General features: G+C 44.7%; 1 protein-coding gene across 3 annotated transcripts in view; it reads right to left on the bottom strand.

Moving 5' to 3' along the window:
* The window catches only part of GRM1 (glutamate metabotropic receptor 1), a 168953-nt gene that overhangs the window by 9622 nt on the left and 136786 nt on the right, over positions 1 to 22545 (bottom strand). For all 3 annotated transcript variants that reach the window (XM_053382111.1, XM_053382113.1, XM_053382112.1), the window contains exon 8: positions 21017 to 21947. In XM_053382111.1, the coding sequence (XP_053238086.1) occupies positions 21017 to 21947 (931 nt within the window). The remainder of the gene's footprint in view (positions 1 to 21016; positions 21948 to 22545) is intronic.

Here is a 22545-nt window from a genome sequence, read left to right as displayed (position 1 = left end):
GTACCACTCAGTTGGGTGCTTGTCCCTGGCCTACTTCCAGCCTTCCTTGTGCTGCTTCAGGTGTCTTCTCCAGGTCTGCATGACTTAAGTGGTTCTATCTACCCTGCTTGCCATATGGTATTCCTTTCTTCTTTGCCTACCAAGTTGCGATGCATTTAAAAATCAGGGTGGTTATGCAATGGATACAGTGCTGTGAGCTTGTTTGTTTTTTGTTTTGGATAGGGGGCAGCCAGGTGGAAATCCCTGTGCTTCATGGAATGGGCAATACACTAGCACCCTTAACATAACTTCCTGCCCTATGTTGGAGCTAAAATAAGAGAAATGTATAATGGTTGTCCTCCAGAGCTTCCTACAGGAGAGCAGGAAAGAAATCTAAATAACATATAACCTCCAGATGATGATAATGGTGCTGTGCATGAGTGGAAACACCTCTTAGTCATGCTTAAATAGCTTGTAATTAGCTATTTGTTTGGTTGCCTGTGGTGAATTAGACCTGATTCTGAGCAATCACAGAGTCAGCTGGTTCTTTTCTCCCCTTGGACTACTGATTGTCAGAAGTAACTAGCACAATTAACATGTAGGGATAGCCAGGCTTAGGGGGGAATTTTGTGGGGTACTAATTTATTTGCAAGGTGGGTCTATATGCCACATTCATATTGGAACTTGCACAATATATGGAGGTTTTCCTTTCCCAGTGATCAAGTGCTTGGAAAGAGGGCACATATATTCTACATCCCCTTTTTCGGATTGCTGATAGCTTTTCGCAGTGCACGGGCCCTGCCTTTCCATAAAAGCCATTGTCATGATTTGCTTTTCTGATTTTTTTTTTAAAAAAAATTTAGAATTTGTTTCCAAACTCAGAGTCACAGTACGGGTGATATTTTGGGCCGTAGTAATGAGGGAGATGACAAATTAAAGCACAGTACATTTACTGATAAAATTGCAGTTATGTCACCATCAAAAGTGTCACAGGAACTTGAGGGGAAAACCAAAGTACCTGAAGTCAGCATAGGCTAGCACTTACCTGAGCTGGTGTGAGGATAAGAATATTCACAAACATTCTGTGCTTCATTTACTGAGCTGCTAGAGAGGAACTACTAGCCTGCCCCATTCCCCACCGCCACTTTTTTTTGCTAGAATAGTAGGCTGGTCACGGTTTCACATGTTATATTTGTGAAAATTATGTAGATAAATTTGTTACTTTAAAATTTTTCCAGTTTCTTGTTTCAGTTTCTGGCACACCCCTGAGGCTTAGTGAGGCAGTTGCATCAGGACAGCAGATATGGGACAGTTGGGATGGATAGCATACCCGGGTCCATGAGGAGAACACCACCCCTCCCCCCTCCCCCTTTGCCTTTCCCCCTCTTCCTCCCCTCCACAGGTCTCAATTTGGTCTCCTTTTTCATCCTTTTTCTCATAGACATCATTGTGGGGAGAATAGCAAAGGTGGTCAGTGGGGCTGGGGAGGATTTGTCATCAGGGGCGGGGAAGGAGTCGGCAGGGTGGCATTTTCTGTTTTGCCTCAGTGGCAAAATGTCCTGGTTTCAGTTTGTGGACAAGAATGAACCAAACTGTAGGAGTGATGGAACAGACTGTCTAAACCAGGCATGGCCAAACTTGGCCCTACAGATGTTTTGGGACTACAGTTCCCATCATCATCCCTGACCACTGGTCCTGTTAGCTAGGGATGATGGGAGTTGTAGTCCCAAAACATCTGGAAGGCCAAGTTTGGTCTAAACCTTGCTTCTCCCTCCCTCCCTCCTTTTTATGTTAATTTCTTATTATATAAGTGTGTGTTACATTGTGCTAACATTTGTGTCATATTGCAAAGACTTTACAATAAACTGCTACTTCTGCTACAAATATTCTTACAACTCTGGGCTAAATTTTCAGTGTGAATGGGGTAAAGATGCAAGGATAAATGAATTTAGAAGAAACTTGTTGGAATATCTTACTGCAAAAGGTTTCTTGGACTCCTGGGGAACTATTTGGTTCTCATGTATATGCAAAAGTTGCCCTGTAAAGTTAAATAGATATCTCCCTTTTAATGTATCTTGCTTGGAAGTTATGATTGGTTAGAATCCTATAACTATAGATATGTTGATTACATTACATTACATTTCTATTTTCTTCTCTTTGATATACTGTGCAGTGGCAAGCTGCCAATGCAATGTTCCCAAAGTTAAATGGAAATGTTTTCTTTTAAAAAGTCATGAATGCTACCTTTCTGCTGGCTTGGACCAGCTATTAAGTCTAATCAGGATTTTAATGTCAGCTAGCAGGAGGTGATTTAGTGACCATGAACTACTGCAACCATAAGCCGACAAAGCATTACGTGCTATTAGCACATTCAGACTTAGGATTTTGTTGGGGGGAGTTTGATGTGTCCGTTTAAGTGGGGCACTAAACTACATACTATGAAAAGCAGGGTGGCCACTTATATGTCACTAAAAAAAGAGAAGACTGTGACCGGTTGATCTATGTGATTGCTCAGTCAGATCTCTAGGTAATAACTGTTGAAGGGCAACTTCTAAGCTTTGTACTCTATCTTCACATGGTTCTTTGTCTTTAAACTTGACTTGGGCTGGACAGCCCTACAAACAGAGGACTGCCCTCTGACTTCTCTTCAAAGGTAAAGGTAAAGGGGCCCCTGACCATTAGGTCCAGTCTTGGCCAACTCTGGGGTTGTGGCGCTCATCTCGCTTTATTGGCTGAGGGAGCCGGCGTACAGCTTCTGGATCATGTGGCCAGCATGACTAAACCACTTCTGGCGAACCAGAGCAGCACATGGAAATGCCGTTTACCTTCCCGCCGGAGTGGTACCTATTTATCTACTTGCACTTTGATGTGCTTTCGAACTGCTAGGTTGGCAGGAGCAGGGACCGAGGAACAGGAGCTCACCCTGTTGCAGGGATTCGAACCACCGACCTTCTGATCAGCAAGCCCTAGGCTCATTGGTTTAACCCACAGCGCCACCCTTGTCCCTCAAAGAGTGTCTTCAAAGAGAGGACTCTAAATTAGGCCACATAGCCACCATAATGAGAAAGTTGCTCCAGGCCTAATTCTCTTGCATCTTCCAGATAGGAAGAAGAGGTAGGTGTTGGTGCCTGGAAATATGTGACAGGAAGGCTGTTCAGCAGAGGCAGAGAACTTCAGATCTGGGAGCAAAATATGGCTTTTTGGAGATCTTTATTCAGTCCCCAAAACTCTCCCCAGATCACACCTGCTCACTGATCTAGCTCCATGCTTTCCTATAGTGCTTTTGCCTGGATGAAGTGTGTCTTTGTACCAAGCAAATGAACCTTGCTTGACTGGATGAAGAGCTGTGTGTATGTAAAAACTTTTAGACTTGTGTGCAGCTGTAATGGAGCGTACTCTACAATGGTAGGAGTCACATCTGTTGCTCTGCTGACTTTGCCTCTGGCCCTGTCCACAGCTGGCATGTGGCCCCTGGAAGGCTGCCTACAAGGGAATATGGCCCTCAAGCCATATTCTGCCATCCCTGCTGTAGGCTTCACAACAGTGAGGTGCCTAACAATTTGCCCATGGGAGGCTTAGGGTTTTAATGGATGGAACTGCTTGAGGCAGAATAATCCCTTGGGAGAGAGGATGTCTTATAATTGTTGAGAAACTGTAATTTAAGAACCATTTTTTCTACCCAGGACCAGGGACCCTGGGAGCAAGCTTCTTGCAGGGAATGGATGAACATATGCGGGTTCTAGGAATATTTTGTTTAGTGTAGTTGTGTTAGGATTGCTCTCTGTGTGTATGCAAGGATTTTGTTGCATACAGCTGATTGGTTGGTTTCACCAGAATAGAGGGAACTATAACCATGATGAGAAGGAGGGATATGGTGCCCTACACATGACATTCTGGCAGGTTGCGTATTTCGCAGAAGATTTGATCCCGGATTTCAAAGAAAATTTATTCACCTAGTGTCAGCATTGCTATTTCCTGGCACAGATCTTCTACCAGACAGAATTCTGCAAAAAGACAAACAATGTAGTTTTGCTCTAAAAGCATGTAGAACAAAACTCTGCAATTTTTGCTCTCGACCAAATAATCAGTATGCATAGTATTAAGATTGCATTTGGCTCAGAAAATGAAGGATTCTTTGATTACTTGAATTTTTTGATGTAATTTAAAGGTGCAAGTCAGTCTCATTCCAGGGTCATTTCCTTGCATTCATTCCATTCACCTTGGTGTCTCACTCACAATTAAAACCTTTACCGGCAATGACAGGCTCTCCAAAACAAGAAATTATATATGCAATGACAGTCTGAAGCTTAGCAACTGTGGCCTTTTTTATTAGGCCTTTCAAATTCACAATGTTTCTGATTAACTAGTCCAAGTTTAAAGGCAGCCTGATATGTGAGCATTTGACTCCTGGTTGAAAAATGATGTGCATCATTATGTGTTCATTATCTACTTGTCTTGGTTCAAATTAGGGAGAACAGTATGTTCAGGTAAGGGATTTGATCCAATAGGATTGAAATCACTGGAGCTGCTCCCCAACCCCGATCCTAATGCACGGTACTCAATTTCGTTTGTCAGATAGGGTTTAAGGGAAGCGACTGAGAATCCTATCTGCCTATTTCCACTTCTTCATTTGCATAGGCCAAACTGAAGGGTCGTGCCCCGATTACCCTGGAGTAGTTTGTCCATTAACACGGTGCAATGATGAACAGCTTAATCACAGAAACTTGAACATATATAATTCCCCAAATTTCTCCCCAAGTGTACGGTGCTTGGTGGAGATATAGAACTAATCACAAAAATCTCCAGCCACCAATAGCCCTGGCGCTGGCACCTGGGCCCTAAAGTTGCCGTTAGTGCATGAGGTGGCTTCATAATATTGTTGAAAAGTCAGCATTATGTGACAGAATTTCCCAACGAGTTCGATGAAATGTGATGATGGTTACTACTACTACTATAGTCCACTTTTCCTCTAAGGACCTCACAGAGGCCTACATGCTCCCGCACCCTCTCCATTTTATCCTCACAGTAACCCTGTGAGGTAGGCTGAGAGAAGATGACTGGCCCAAAGCCACACAGTGAGCTTCATGTCTGAGTCTGGATTTGAACCCTGGCCTTCAGTGGTGTGTAGTCAGACTATGCTAGTCCCCTAAATGTCACTGGTAAATTAGAATATTAAAGTAATAAAGCCTGGCACCTCCTTCCCAAAATCTGGGAAGCTTCTTCCTGGCTAAGGGAGGGAGGTCTGACGGCGTCCTAGAGCCCCCCCCCCATCGTCCTCACAAGCTGGCGCCTCTGGCCCTAACTGTTCACCTACAAAAAATTTCACCGCCTGCAAGGAAGGGGACAAACTGAGATTGCAGAGTTTTGAAAAATTAAAAGGGAAGGTGAGAGATTGGTTACATTATCATCAAATAAATGAAGTGTTTAAACTAGACAGAAAAATAGGCTTCCAGGTGGAAAAATCAAAATTAGAGACTGAACTGTTAGAATCCAGTACTAAGAATTTGTCAAAAATGTATAATCTGCTGCTGAAATGGAACACACAAGATGAAACGGTTAAATCAACTATGATTAAATGGGCTCAGGACATTGGTCATAATATCATGTTTGCTGACTGGGAAAAGTTGTGGACCACCGGGTTGAAGTTTACGGCGTGTAACGCCTTAAGAGAAAATATAATGAAAATGATTTATAGGTGGTACATAACCCCAGTCAAGCTTGCAAAAATCTACCATTTGCCTGATAATAAATGTTGGAAATGTAAAGAAAAGGAAGGTACATTTTTTCACCTCTGGTGGACGTGCCCGAAGATTAAGGCATTCTGGGAAATGATCTATAATGAACTGAAAAAGGTATTTAAATATACTTTCACCAAGAAACCAGAGGCCTTTCTCTTGGGTATTGTCGGCCAGGGGGTGTTAAAGAAAGATACAACCTTTTTTATGTACGCCACAACAGCAGCTAGAATACTCATTGCAAAGTACTGGAAGACACAGGATCTACCCACACTGGAAGAATGGCAGATGAAGGTGATGGACTATATGAGCTTGGCAGAGATGACGAGCAGAATCCGAGACCAGGGAAGAGAAGCGGCGGAAGAAGAATGGAAAAAGTTCAAGGACTATTTAAAGAAACATTATAAAATTAATGACAGTTAGAATGATGCTGGATTAAAATAAATGGTTACTATTAGTAATGGTCATGACAAAGAGAATAAGGGTGATTAGTATAAATTTATAACAAAATAAGGCAAGATTTCGCTGAATAACTGTAAGAATCTGGAATACAGAAACGGGAAGTAAGAGGAGGTCGTGGAAGTAAGGTTTAGAAATTGGGTTATGAAATGGTACTTGTTTTATGTTTTACAATTGTTTGATGTTTGTTTATGTATGTTTTGTTTTTGTTATATAAAAAACTGTTCAATAAAAATATTATAAAAAAAAACAACAAAAAATTTCACCGCCTGCCACTCCTGGCCTTCTAGGTCTTGCATTACCACTACACTGGCTTAACTCTCAGGGCACCTTAAGTTCCAGGCTAGGTATCTTCATAGCCAGCAGCAGGTACTTGTGCCCACAGATGCATATAAGGGTCTCCCTTCTGAATAGACACGTAAGGGTTATTTTTAGGTGAAAAGTCTGTGACACTCTTGCATCTCAGGAACTCTACATCATAAACGCAAGTTATATCCCATGTTCCTGTAAATGGTGTAAAGAAACCCAAAGCAGTTCAGAGCTGTAGAATATGACTCTCCTTTGCATTTTATTTTATTGCAGCATGTCTCCATACTGATGGACAGTGACACATATCTATCTTTGTTTTGAGGAGAGTACATGCAGCGATCCCTCAAGCGCAGTGGCAAAACACCCCATCCCTGAGAACAAACATTTAGAAAACACAATTTTCATGACCCATTGAACTACTACTCTGCTTATTCAGTAAGAAAAACAGTTTTATCACAATGCAAACTTGTCCCCCCCCGAATAGTTCTACCCTAAGTAAGATGCTGCCACTGCAAGTTCTGCCAGAAAGACTCCATAAAAAGGAAAGATTCTCATATCTCATTTGCGCACCAGATACTTATCTGCAAGGCTGAGCTTTTATCTGAGCCAATAAGAAGAGAAATTGAACTTCTGATATGGATATAAGGACTTCAAAATGGGATGGCACCAAAATAAACACTTGATACAGGTGAGAAAGAACAGTTTTCGCTGTTAAATAGAGACATTTCTCCATGTCAGGCTAACTGAATTGTTGTGGGTTTCTTCCTATTGCTCAAATGAAATATACATATATTCACAAAGATACCAATACAAGAAAACATAGTATGAGATCCAGTCAAGCAGGAAATTAAATTGTAACTGGTGTGTGGATTATTCCTGACATGTTATGCCATGACTAAAGCATTTCCTTATGTTTTCCACAGGGATACATTTGTGACCTCCAACATGGGAAGCATGGAACGTTTTGTAAAATTGCAAGATGCAATTTTGTTTTATATTATAATCAGAATCCAAAGAATTGCTAAAGTTCCTATTGGGGTTGTTGTTAACATGGAGGAATGTTTGGCTTTTAAAAGTTGAACAGTTTCCCCTTCATGACCAATTGCAGAAAGCTTTTCTTTATTTAATTTTTATTTTTACCCACTCTGCAGTTCCAAAACATTTGGACATGGGGCATGGAGCTAGAAAGTCTAAGAACCTCTTGGGCTGTCCATACTCATTTCAAGCTATTTTGCTTAATCTATATTGCAGACAATTGCTGACTGAGGTCATAGTAAAGCACTTAATTTAACATGCTGATTTTATACAAAGGCTGGATCTAGACACATCAAAGAAGTGTTTCAGTTAAACGTGTCGTAAATTTAAACAGGGAAAACAGGTAGAGAAAAACGGGACTCCACAGTGCCATCTGGTGGCAGAATGTTATATTGCATGTACAACGCATATAAATCGCTTTTTCTTTACCAATCATAATCTAGAATGTGCAACTTGTTTGTTTCCAAATATTTTCCCTTCCTTGTAGGACCTTGGCTGACGGCAAGACTTTCTTGGCTCAGTACAATCCATTTGGCAACTTCTTTATCATATCAAAACTGAGTAGAGGAAGATGTTTTGGCACTTATTGTGCCGTATAAATAATCTTATCTTATTTTGTTTGTTTAAATTGCATCATGGATGGAGTAATTAAAATAGGAAGATGGATGAGAAAGTTGGAACTCTAGGTAAAATTTTCAATTTTATAATAGCTTTTTACAGAAAAACAACACCGCATAATTGAATGAATGATCTTGCTACTGCCTATGTAAGAAGGCAGAGACAGAATGATAAATGCACCATTTGGAATGCAAGCTATGACGTATGCTGTGAGAAAGCTCTATTAACTTGCTGTGGATCAGAGGTAAGGAACCTCAGGCCAGGGAGCCAAGAGTGGCTATCCAGGTCCCTCTATTTGGCCTTCAATACTCTCTCCAGATACACCCCCTCTGCCCAGACCAGGCCCTTCCATGGTCCTTCTCCAGTGCTTTTGCCTGGCTGGAATGTGTGCTTGAACTGTGACAATACCTCTGGCCAGCAAGGATGGAGAGATGCAGGAGGTTTAGAAACCCATACTCTCCAACATTCCTCCGATGGAGATGGGGGCATTTTCATCCAATCTATCTCCCTCTGTCATAGACAGGAAAAGTCAAATCCCTCCCATAAGTGTGTCTTGCCCAGATAGATTTTTAGGTTCTCATTTCTTGCTCCACTATGCTGCCAGTACCTACTCACCTCTTTGTTCACATGTTTATGATAACATGACAGGGTCTAGTAGGGCTGGGAATGTCCCCTGTCTGAAAACCTGGAGAGCTACTGCCAGTCTGTTTCAACAGTAATGAGATAAATGGGGCAATGGTCTGACATGGTATAAGGCAACTTCCTATGTTCTTAGGATGTTCCCATGCTCAATCCATCCCAATCTGACTCAGAAATCTATACCTGGCAATGTGGCTACATAAAGTAATATGGAATAACCTGAGTATGTGTCCCTATTCATTTGCATTGGACAGGGCCACAGCAGCCTACGCTATGAAATTAAATGCAAATGAGATGAGGCAAAGTATAAATAGAGAGACTGAATCGATTGAGCAGGCCTTCGGTTTTCGTGCAATCAAGGTTTAAATGTTAATTCAGATCTCGTTGGCTGCATTAGTTTCCATTGTATTTACCCCCCCAACCCATTTTAACTGTGACAATTCCTTTAAAAAATTGTTGCCCTGCATCTCATGGGTGCTTTAAATATTCTCTTAAATCTATAAGCTGACAATATAAAACGCATCTAAGCTTGTTGAACTTCCTACTTGAAATTCATCTCACACAAAAGGAAGACCTGGAAAACAGCCATTATTTGTCACAGTCCTGTGTGTCCTACAAAAGGACTGAAGTTGAGCCAGCAATGTTGGCAAATGTATGACTGTCTGGGGTAGATGCTTGGCACTGAAATCTTTAATTATTGTTTTGTGTTAGCTGCACGCCTGCCTGCAGTATTTGGGAAAAGGTGCATTTACCGAAGTCAGAATAATTGGTAAAATCTGAATAACAAACAGTAGAGAATAAAACATGATTTTGTTCTAAAGTTTGGGGGTTTGGGAACAAACCCGTCCTCTGTCTGCCTATGATACAAATGTAAGTGCCTCACAGAGCAATGCAACACCAATTTTTATTGAGAGATCTGGGAATCCAGGAAATCAGTTCTGTTCTTGGTAAATTTATGGAAAGCATTACTCAATACAGTGGTACCTCGGGTTACAGACGCTTCAGGTTACAGACGCTTCAGGTTACAGACTCTGCTAACCCAGAAATAGTACCTCAGGTTAAAAACTTTGCTTCAGGATGTGAACAGAAATCGCATGGTGGCAGCGCAGCGGGAGCAGAAGGCCCCATTAGCTAAAGTGGTACCTCAGGTTAAGAACAGTTTCAGCTTAAGAATGGACCTCCAGAACGAATTAAGTTCTTAACCCGAGGTACCACTGTATAGAATTACCAAGCATGTAGAAGAACAAGTCTTGCTGAAGAAGAATCAGCATGACTTTCCTTTTAGAGTTCTCTGGAAGTGTTAGCAAATATGTGGATGGGGCTGATCAGGTAGAGAATGGTGATCTCTGCTTTGACTCTCAAAAAATATTTTGACAAAGTTCCTCACCTATCAACTGTAACTAACCCATGTTGTATCAGGAAATTCCATCACAATCCCTATTCTGTCAGAGTGACTGTTACACAGGGGCGTAGTGTGGGTTGCCAGTGCCCGGGGTGCGGCAATTATTGTGCCCACCTGGTGGACTGGGCAGCGTTCAAGCCCTTCACTGGCCAGTATCTAATCAAGGGAGTCTCTCCTTGCAAACAAGTCCCAACCTGGAACTAGGAATGCCCTTGTGTTCCCTTGCCCTCCTGTCCTTGCAGTGTGGTGCTCTGGGCAACGCATGTGGCTCCAACAGTGCTTTCCCACCTTTCTCTTCCTCCCCTTGTCCTCAGTGGGTGCTGGTGCCCTCCCCCTCCCCCCTTCTTGGCTGGCTCAGGGGTGAGGTGCACATGGGCACCCCTTTGTTGGCCACAAGAAGAAGGAGGCACCGCTGCAGCCCCAGCCCCAAAGGCCCGACCCCGGAGCAGCTTGCCTCCTCGCAGCTCCGGCCTCGATGAGGGAATCTGTTGTGGGGGTGCCTGGTTGTGCCTCCTCAGAAATTTGTGCCAGGGGCCAAGGCCCCCCTGCCTCCCCCACACTACGCCACTGCTGTTACATGGTGCCTTATTTTTCAAGTGGGTCAGAGCACACCGTTGGGAAGCACTGATATAAGCCGTTCTAAATTGGGTACCACATGGCTATGTGTATTATTCTCCTCTATCTTCTACATCTTCCTTTTTACTGTGCTGTGTTTTAATGAACCCATGTATTTTCTGCCCTGGGGTCACCTGCTGGAGGGCATTATACATTTCACAAAGAAATAATAAATAACAAATAGCTGAAAAATGCACTGAGCATGAGCGTTAGCAATTACAGAGATCAAAATTGGAGGCATGGCAGTCTTCTCTACTGAAAAGACAGAGGGACATTAGATATGGAGCTGATGTACATGTTTTCAGCTGCACCCCTGATCAAGTTTGCATTCTTCTGAGGGCTTGTCATAGTGCTCCAGTGGGAGACAGACTTCCTTTGATGGAGACATTTCTATGAGAAAAATTAAGAGGCATCTGCAAAGATGGTAAGAGCCAAGGCACATTTTCACCCACAAGACAGGGATGATGTGCTGGCCCAGGGGTGACCACAGCAGCTGTCTGTCTGCCTGCCTGCCTGCCTGCCTGCCTGCCTATCATCTATCTATCTATCTATCTATCTATCTATCTATCTATCATCATCATCTATCATCTATCTATCTATCTATCTATCTATCTATCTATCATCTATCTATCTATCTATCTATCTATCTATCATCTATCTATCTATCTATCTATCTATCATCTATCTATCTATCTATCATCATCATCATCATCATCATCATCATCATCTATCTATCTGATTTATAGCCCACTCTTCATTAAAATCAATCCCAAAGCAAAGTACAACATCTGGTTATTAACATATGGGGCCCTCTGACCCATTCCAAAGCTTCTGAGGAGTAAATGTTTCCATCCCACAGGATTTCTGAAGACATTTATGGATTCTCGGTAAAGAGATACCTTTGAATTTCCTTCCTTCATAGGCATCTTACATTGTAGAAGTGTTTATCCTACAGCAGTGAGTAATGAGGTATTTGATTACATTGTATTCACTCTAGACTCTTTGCTTTAGTCTGTGCCAAAATGGGACGGTGAATGATTTGTGGTAAATATATTTTCATGAACAGAGTTACAGAAAGAGGTAGGGTGAACTCTGGGTTTAATAGCTGAGTTGGGCATTTAAAGCGTGAGTTATCACCCTGGCTTTCCAGCATACGGTGTTGGCCAAATCACTTAATAATAAATAGCCTATCTTTCAGAATACTAAACTACAAATTCTTTATGGAATTATTTTTATTAAGTGCAGAATCTGGAGAGTTTTAAGTGAATTTATTAGGCAGAGTCACATGTTGAAAGATTAAGCTAGAAAAAATGCTTTTTCATAGCTGAGGATAACCCATTTCACACCCTCTATGTAATGCATGAATGAATCTCTTCTCTTTTTGCCCCTCCGCATATCCTGCCTTCCTTCCTGTCCTTATTTTCCTTTCTTGATTAACGTTGTTTCATATTATTTCTCTGTTTCCCAGGGTTGTTAATTTAGTTGTTTATAAACAACAGTCCAGCCCCTTTCCCCAGGAATTCATAACATGTCCTTAAACATCATCGCTTGGAAATAAGCCCTATTTATTTCAGTGGAACTTAACTTCCAAGTAAGTGAGTTAAGAATGACCTTCCAGTAGCTTTTTCACTTACAATCAAAATCAGGCTTTGGACAGGTGAGCATTCAAGAAAAATGAAGATGAGCAACAATTTAAAGGAATTCAGTGTCTACAGAGCAAATAAGGACAGCTGTTTGCACTGAATTAATCCATTTTGAGTTCTGTTTAACACCAGCACTTGACCTTCATCTCAAGTTGTATTGTTTTATTTTCTGATTTTGAATTGCTCCTTTGACTGAAGTCTGTCTCTCAGTGCTTCACCAATAAAAGTATCTCACTTGATCTAACATTTCTAGGACTACTGTTAAACTGTTGTTAACAGTTTAAAAAGTGTCTAGATGCTTTGCAACATGCCTTTAGCCTGGGAAAACGAAGCAGTCCATTGAAGGCTGATGGCAGCAACCCTGCTCTCTGTCATGCTCCCAAGAAACTGTCTTTAGCCAGAACTTATGAGACCCGGAATAAAGGAGGTTAATGCCCTAGATCTATTGATAAATATTCTTTGACACAGGAATTAGAAACCAGTTATCTATACACATTTCTGTATCTATTACAAAGGTTAGAAAGGTAAAATAAAATTTTAAAAGTAGAGAATCAACTCATACTTCCACTATTACGGTCATATATTTGCAATGTATCCTCAGGACATTGAGTCTTCTCTTTCTGTATTTATCTTCCCAGATATCCTCCCAGAATAGCAACCGTTTCCCTTGTTTGTTCCATTAGGAATCAGCAACTGGCTGAGTGCCTTTTCCTAAAAAGAGGTAGCAGATTTACATGACGAAAAGTGTTATGTACTGAGTTGAATAGGATCCAAACTGCAGCAGTCTGATTGGTCCTAGAACAATAGGATCCAAATTGCAGCAGTCTGATTGGTCCTAGAACAATAGGATTCAGAATGCAGCAGTCTGATTGGTCCTAGAACAATGCAGCAGTATGATTGGTTGGCAGGAACCACCCAATCATGCCCCAGATATAAGTGAATCCACAACCTGATTGGCTTACAGTAGAATTCCAGAATTATCCAATCATGTGCAGCCCATTGTGTAAACAATGTATATAAAGCAGATACTTTGAGGGGACATTCATTCATTCCTCCTCACCACTATGAGCTGAATAAAGAGCATGAAATCACTTTGTGACTCTGAGTATATTTCACTGACGACGAAGGTGGGATCCCGCTGAGCTGACTGCCACACACAGCACCGCAGCACCGCCACCTGCCGCACCGCTGCCTCGCACCGTGTATCCAAGCTTCAGCTCCGGGACACAAGGAACTCAGAATGGCAACCGACAGCACCTTCTCGCCGTTCAACCCAGCATCTGGAGACTGGGAAGTGTATGCCTCCCGTTTCACCTTCCTCCTAGAAGCCAAAGGGGTCACCGATGAAGAAGACGCCAAGAAGAGGGCGATATTCTTCAGCATCTGCGGAGAGGAGACGTTTGAAATTGCCTGGGCTCTCCTTGCACCTGAAGACGTCGCTACTGTTCCATACAAAACAATAATGGAACAGCTGAAGGGGCATTTTTCGCTGCAGCCCTCAGTGGTGGCTCGTCGAAATGCCTTCTACGCAAAGCGGCAAGTTCCTGGGGAAACCATAACTGGGTTTGTGACCTCTCTCCACCAAGCCGCCCGGTTCTGCAACTGCTCAGAGCTGGAGAACATGCTTTGGGACCACCTCGTTGGTGGCCTGAAGGATGAGAAGCTGCAACGACGCCTCTACGCTAAGAAGGACCTAATGTTCCAGGTCGCTCTGGAGGAGGCCCTGGCAACGGAAGCTGCCAAGAGGTCGACGCAAGAGGCACGGCCGAGCCTGCCGTCCCAACCGAGGGTCCACCACGAAGACCTCACCGACGACTCAGGATCTGACAGGGAGGAGGTGCACCGAGTACAGCAGCGCACTCAAGCAGCCCACATACCACAGCTGCCTCGATGAGAAGGAGGGAACTGCACAAGCTGCGGGGAAAGTCACGAGAGGAGGACCTGCCGTTTCCGCAACGCAGAGTGCAGGCAGTGCAGAAAATCGGGACATATCGCCCGGGTGTGTTGAGCTTGGCCCACCCGACGCCAGGCATCAGATGACCAATCCAAGAGCCCCAGGTCCCGGGGCCCAACGCACCAAGGCAACTTGACGGAGCTCACGGACTTCCAGGTATACCAGTTGCCCCACCCCAACGTAGAGAAAATTTATGTAGAGGTACAGATAGAGGGGGCCCCATGCCGCATGGAGCTTGACACGGGTTCAACTCTATCTATAATCTCGGCAAGGACCTTAAGGAAACTGTTTCCTACTGGGGGTCCCAAACTCAGGCCGGCCCCATTCACCCTCCGGGACTTCCAGAAACGTAAGGTCCCCACAATGGGGGTGGGGACCTTCAGGGTGCAATACCGAGGGCGGACGCGGCAACTGGACTTGCTTGTGGTCAAGGGCCCCTACATTAGCTTACTGGGATTGGCATGGTTTGGGCCACTGGGGCTAGCCATCACCAGGGTGAACCACACTACCTTACAAGTAGACGTGGACGCCATATGCAAGGAATTTCCAGGGGTTTTCGATGGGAAATTGGGACAGTATACGGGCCCCCCTATTGCTCTATAGCTTGACCCCACAGTACGACCGGTCAGGCTCAAGGCCCGCCGGGTCCCGTTCGCCCTGAAACCCCGTATAGACGAGGAATTGGACCGGCTCGTGGAGCAAGGAGTGCTGGAGCTGGTGCCTAATGCCCCCTGGGAAACCCCAATCGTCACACCCGTCAAGCCTAATGGTTCGGTCCGCATCTGCGCAGACTACAAATGTACCATAAACAAGGCCCTCACGGCCCATGCATACCCAGTGCCAGTGGTCAGCCATGTCCTTGCCACCCTGGCTGGGTCAATTTTTTTTGGCAAGCTGGACTTGGCCCAAGCATATCAACAGCTGCCAGTAGATGAGGCCACAGCAGAGGCACAGACGATTGTGATGCACAGAGGAGCGTACAGGGTAAAGCGGCTGCAATTCGGTGTCAGTGTGGCACCAGGCATATTCCAGAATCTAATGGACTCTCTCCTTAAAGGGATTCCTGGCATCACCCCCTTCTTCGATGATGTGTTGATTGCCGAGCCCACACCCGAGGAGTTTGAGGACCGCCTCCGCACCGTTCTGCACCGTTTCCAGACGGCGGGTCTCAAGGTGAAGCGGGAAAAATGTCTACTAGGAGTGCCTCAGGTGGACTTTCTGGGATTTATGGTGGACGCAGAAGGGGTCCACCCGACTGGGGACAAGGTACGGGCCATTTGTGATGCCCCAGCACCCAAGAGCAAGACTGAACTTCAGGCCTTCTTGGGACTATTGAACTTTTACCATTCCTTCCTTCCCCACAAGGCGGCAGTAGCGGAGCCCCTACACAGACTCCTGGACAAGCGGGCCCCTTGGGTGTGGGGCCAGCGCCAGGAGGCTGCATTCCAGGCAGTCAAGGACTTGCTTGTCTCAAACTCGGTCTTGGCATACTTCGACGAGAGGCTGCCGGTGGTGCTAGCATGCGACGCCTCGCCCTATGGCATTGGCGCTGTCCTGGGACACCAACTCCCGGATGGAAGAGAGGTACCGGTAGCATACTTTTCCCAGACACTCAACGCAACCGAGCGGAACTACTCGCAAATAGACAAGGAGGGGCTGGCAATCGTGAAGGGAGTAAAAAAATTCCATGATTTCTTGTACAGGCGGCCCTTCACCATGGTGACTGACCACAAGCCGTTGCTTGGCTTGTTTGCCCCCGAAAAGCAGACCCCCCAAGTGCTGTCTCCTTGCGTCCTCAGGTGGTCAATTTTCCTTGCCAGCTACCAGTATGCACTGATTCATGCGGACGCCCTCAGCAGGCTACCATTACCAGAAACAGGCCCCGACCCAGCACCTGCACAAGAGGTTATGAGCCTGGAGCTGTTTCCCGACCGCCCCATTCAGGCACAAGAAGTTGCACACCATTCCAAGAAAGATAGGGTCATCTCCCGGGTCCTGGACTGGGTGTGGAGGGGATGGCCCAGCAGCAGCCCTGGGCCAGAATTCGCTGGCTACACAACCCACAAACATGAACTGTCGGCCCACAAGGGGTGCCTGTTATGGGGAAGCAGGGTCGTTGTTCCCCAGCTCCTCCGCAAAAGGGTCCTCACAGCCCTACACGAGACACACCCAGGGGTAGTAAGAATGAAGGCCCTGGCCAGGAGTTATATGTGTGGTGGCCGGGGATCGACGGAGAGATAGAGGCCTGGGTCAAACACTGCCAGGCCTGCCAAGAATCCCGCCCAGATCCCCCAAGGGCCCCAGTCCAGTCCTGGGAGTCCGCCCGAGCACCATGGTCACGCCTGCATGTGGACTTCGCTGGCCCCTTTCAGGGGAAAACATTCTTCATAGTGGTGGACTCCTACACCCAAATGGCTGGAAGTCGCACTGGTACCGTCCACTTCTACATCCGCAGCCATCCGGGTACTACGCAGGCTGTTTGCAACCCACGGGCTCCCTGACACTCTCGTCTCAGACAACGGGACTGCATTTACGTCAGGGGAATTCCAAACCTTCACAGCGCAGAACGCCATCCGCCACATCCGTTCGGCGCCATTCCACCCTGCCACCAATGGCCAAGCAGAACGCATGGTGCGGGCCACCAAGGACACCCTTCGCCGCATGACGCAAGGGGATTGGTATTACCGCCTTGCCACATTCCTCCTAGCACAGCACAGCACCCCCAGCTCAACGACTGGCCGGAGCCCCGCTGAACTACTAATGGGTCGGCGCCTTGCAATCAGATTGGACCGCCTTCACCCTGATAGAGCTCAGGATGAGGTAGTGGTGTGGGAAGGCAGGAACCCCCGGACCTTCGAGGCCCAGGACCCAGTGTAGGCAAAGAATTTTGGGGCAGGCCCAGCATGGATACCCGCCACAGTCACCAGAGTCACTGGCCCCGTGTTGTACGAGGTGCTAACGGATGGGGGGGCAATGCTGGCGCCACCACTGCGACCAGATACGGCGACGATTCCTGGGAGAAAACCAGGAGGAGGAAAGGTCAGAGGAGTCCCAAGGGAACAGAGGGGCTGTGAGGCCCATAGAGCAGGAGGGGCCAGCAGGAGAGGCAGAATTAGTAAATACAGAGAGGACCCGCAAGGCCGAAAGGACACCGGAACCAGAACCACGACTGAGCGAGCCGGTTGCGCCAGACCAAACAGGCCCATCACAGCCAGCATCCTTGGAACACGAGCCAGAACCTGAACCCCGGACCAGGGAACACCACAGGCCGCAACGCACACGTAGGCCGCCGGCGTACCTCGAGGACTATGAATGAGACCTCCCAGGCAGGACTGGAACTTAGAGGGTAGGGGTGTTATGTACTGAGTTGAATAGGATCCAGACTGCAGTAGTCCGATTGGTCCTAGAACAATAGGATCCAAATTGCAGCAGTCTGATTGGTCCTAGAACAATAAGATTCAGAATGCAGCAGTCTGATTGGTCCTAGAACAATGCAGCAGTATGATTGGTTGGCAGGAACCACCCAATCATGCTCCAGATATAAGTGAATCCACAACCTGATTGGCTTACAGTAGAATTCCAGAATTAGCCAATCATGTGCAGCCCATTGTGTAAATAATGTATATAAAGCAGATACTTTGAGGGGACATTCATTCATTCCTCCTCACCACTATGAGCTGAATAAAGAGCATGAAATCACTTTGCGACTCTGAGTAAGGTAATATTACATTTTATAGTCAGGCTAATGGGGAGCTACTGGCCAGGGAAATAGATGGGGAAGCTGTGTGGGCTTTCTTGCCTACATCAAGCTGAGTAAACATCAGTCAGAGATGGCTTAGTCATGGCAAATCCAGCCTCTCTGCCTTAGATGATCATTGAGTTCTCCCAACTCTATGATTATCTTCTCAAGAAGTGCAAATATAGCTTATCTTGGGCTGCTGACGCAGTGCTTTAAAGCCAAAGTTATCTTCTGGGATGCCCATCAGCATGTTTATGTTGGTGCATAATAATAGCATGGCTGTGTGCCCCCACTTGAAAGTAGATTTGCTGCTGCAGCAGCATATTCCTGCCTTGCAAGCAAGCCCTTGTGAATGCTAAGGCTGGCAGCAACAGCCTATTAGGAGACTTAGGTCACATTGCTGCTTTTATTTTGGGTGTGTTAATGATCCATGTGCCCTGAACAAACACAAAATACAGAAGACATATTAACAAACTAATTGGCTTTTAGTTCCAGGTCACAGTAAAGGTACAATGACCGTTTGTTTTTGTTTGTTTCAGTCATTACATACTTCCTGGGTGGGGAAGAGCCAGCGGGAGAGAGAGAAGGAAAATATCTCAAGAATGTGCTCAGTGCTTTTCAAAATGCATCAGATTGTTTAGTGGCCAAAGGAAGAGAAACGTTTTCTTGTAATATGTACTTAAGGCTGAGTGCAAAGTCTAAATTATGAATGAACAATATAGAAGGCGAATATTGCTCCTCCAGTTTAGTTCCATTCCCTGTCATTCAAAATTACATTTGAAGGGGTTAGTCCAGGTTCTGTTATTAGTTGATTTGAAATCGTTGCTAAGAGTGGAGAAAAAGAGTGGTTGAAGTTGCTCGTGATTCAAGGCGCACAAAATCACTTTGGTGAGAATCCTTAGAACCCAGTCTGTTACTGACTGTGAAACATCAACAGCAATTACCCATTATCTTTACCCAACAGAGAGAAAAGATACTGAGAGTTGTGAAAATTACGTTGAATTACATTCAAGGAAAATAGTACCTGTCTCTATATTGCAGTTTAGAATGTTCTGTCTCTTTGGCATGCACTCTGTGAAAGAAACAGATGGCCAAAAAATTGGTTCAGAACCATCCAGAATTTGAAACCTTGGTGACATCAGACTAGGACATCCAGTAGAGTTGAAACTTCCACAGAGTTAATCAAGATGATCCAGTTCATCTTTATCTATTACTCTAAGCTAGACAACTGTTGCCAACAGGTCCAAGACTGAAATAAGACTGGCTAAAATCCTATTAGTTTAATCAAATATGCATATAATACAAGAGCAATAGTCTGATGATGTTCATGAAACTCTCCAAAACAATCTACCTTGTACTATAAAAGTGAGTGTATACTTCTGGTTTTTTTTCCAGTTGAGAAATCTCTTTAATCTTTCTAGATTTAGACGTTCCATTCCATCCCATACTCTCTATCTAGCTCAATAAATATCTAACTGTTAATTTCCTTTGGAAGGGTTGTATGTAATTATATCTCTAGACAGAAGAATTACTGGGATTCCTCATCTTGAAGTGTAAAAAAATAATAACGTTTAGGTTAACTTTTTGTAAGGCTCTGTCACTCTCATATAACAGAGCAAGAAGATGTAATTTCCTTACCAAGCCTTGAAACCTGATCCATAAACAATTTGAGAATTACTATTTCTTAGGGAAATATTCAGTCAGCTGAAGTCTACATTGGTTTAAATTGAATTTGACTGATTGCTAGAAACGTGCTGCACAGTTCAATAGCTTTCCCAGACTCCTTGCAAGGTGGTTTGGGTGAGAGTAGCCACTCCATCATGGCTGTTTATATTATGCTAAGCAAGAGAGCTGAAAATCCTGTATTTGGAATAGCAGTTAGAAATCCTCCCAGTTTACTTACCTGCCTTGAAGGGACTACACTGAAAGTGCACTGCTGCAGTTCTGCCCTGCCCAGACCTCAAATCTGAGGTCTCCTCAGAGGAGGAGCAGGGGTGCAAAACCATCCAGCAGAGCTCCACTGGGAAGCAAATGGACACAGATACCCCTGCCCCAGGACGGGAGATCCCCACACCACCTGCCTGGGTTCCTGGTTGGCTCTCAGATCTCCGTACCTCCCCCTGGGCCTCAGAAGCAGAAAAGTCAGCTAACCAAGCAAGAGCTTCATAGCCATTGATGAAATGCCTGGGTAGCTGCATGCGAAGCTACATGGGAGGAGTGGAGGTGCATGGAAGCACCTGCTCAGATCAGGGGTTGGCTGACAGCTCCTATTTAAGCTTCCGGTCTAAACTGCTTCATTGCTTGAAGCAACAGCTGTCTCCTAAGCTCTAGGCTGGGGAAAATCAATACATAGTGGTAATTCAGACTAAATATTTCTTCCAAGACGGGAATGTACAGGCTAGCTTTTTCAACTCAGTCTTAACCAGTCAACAAGTATAATAGGGATTATTGCTCACCAGCCAGGGGCTGCCATCTCCATATGTGGCAGTACTGCGATAAGCATTAAAACATATTTTTGGACAAATGTAGAAACATGGCTACCAAGATTTGTTGCTACTTTACAGTGCTAAAAAGTGACCGCCATTTTGTATGCATGTCATTGTGTACCAAAGCAGAATAGGTTAAAGGCAGGATTGGGGGTCAATGGCAGAAAAGCATGTAGGCCTGTTGCACCTGACACGTAGCACAGGAGAAGCAGAGAGGAAGAACAGGTTATTCTTGTAGACTATTCCAGGGTTCAGATCTCATTTCCTTCCTTGTTTCCTCATGTAAAGAAGTTGTAGCAGAATCACAAACCTTGTTGAAAAAGTAAGAAGGTTCCTGAAAACGGGAAAAGACTAAGAAAGTGAAAAACAAAGACTGACAGATGCACAAAGTCAAGTTACTTACTTTGGGTTTCCAGTACTTGGCTTCTTCCGCCGGAATATGCTGAGGAAAGTGTTGGACCTACAAGGTGTCTTCCCATCCCCAACATGCATACGCACCACATCTGAAGTGGTGAAGGCACTGCGGACGTTCCTCTCGGGCTTGGCAATGATGATATACATCTTGGGTGTGAACATGCACCCCAGAGCTACTGTCACACTCAGGCTCACCGCAAAGCAAGTAGTGATGATCTTGTAATTGCTCCCAAAGTATATAGGTACAAAGGCCAGCCAGATGATACATGTTGTGTACATAGTGAAGGCAATGTACTTGGCTTCGTTGAAGTTGGCGGGCACGTTGCGAGTTTTGAAGGCATAGTAAGTGCAACTCATGATAAGGAGTCCGTTGTAGCCCACTGGGGCCACCACACCTAAGTTGCTGGTGTTGCAGATCAGGAAGACTTCCTTGATGCTAGGGTAGGAAAGGATGGGGAAAGGGGGCTCCATGATGATCAGGGTAATCACCAAGGTCAGCTGCACACTGATCAAGATGGAGGCAATGAGGACTTGGGCCCAAGCACTCATGAAGCGTGGTTTGCGGGTGCAAATTTTTTTCTTGCTCCCCGCTAGGATGCGTGCAATGCGATTGGTTTTGGTTACAAGGGCAGAGTAGCACATGGCAGAGGAAAGCCCCACGAGGAGGCGCTGGAGGTAGCATGAGGTGACAGTGGGCTTAGCAATCAGGGTAAAGGGGCAGATGTAGCCAAGGAAGATCCCGGCAAGTATAATGTAGCAAAGCTCCCGACTGGAGGATTTGACAACAGGGGTGTCCCTATAGAGGGCAAAGATAAGCGTAACAAACAGGGTGACCAAGATACCCAGGCAAGAGAAGGCCACAGCCACAATGGACTCAATGTCACTCCACTGCAGATATTTTACAGGGATGGGTTCGCAGCCTAAAGGATACAGAAAAGAAAGACAGATAAGTTTAAATGTGTAGCTAGAGAAAAAGCATTTTTTCCAAAGAGAAACTTTGAATTAACAGATATTTATTTATCAAGTGTAATTTAATTTTTAAAGTCTATACCCAATAACTCTAACATTTCTGCGGTGGCTTACATACACAATAATGACTTACAAATCATTATAGTTTATCTCTATACCTCCATCCCAGTATTGGAAGGGTAGAATTCTTTTACTCTATGCAAAAACTAAATTAGAGAGAAGGAAAGAAGGAAGAAAAGAAAGAACTTGGAATATTTTTGCTATTAAGCAAAGCTGGATAATAGAAGGATTAATTATAGTCATTGCTTTTCTTTTAAATATAACCACACACTTTTAATAAACTGTATACCAGTTCTTATTCTTTCTGGCATAATCCAGCAGCATGATCATTTGCGAGCATGGCTTGGTGGTGTGACCTGTAGAGCCAGAAAACTACATCTATTTGTATTTTATATCATTTTAAAAGTAGCTACATTTTAATTTTCTTAGCATGTTTATGCTAACTGACCAATGTCACGTGCTAACATATTTGATTAACTAAAAGTTATT

The sequence above is a fragment of the Podarcis raffonei genome, chromosome 3 (genome assembly GCF_027172205.1).
Source record: "Podarcis raffonei isolate rPodRaf1 chromosome 3, rPodRaf1.pri, whole genome shotgun sequence".
Lineage (NCBI taxonomy): Eukaryota > Metazoa > Chordata > Lepidosauria > Squamata > Lacertidae > Podarcis > Podarcis raffonei.
This window is presented reverse-complemented; position numbering and strand designations above follow the sequence as displayed.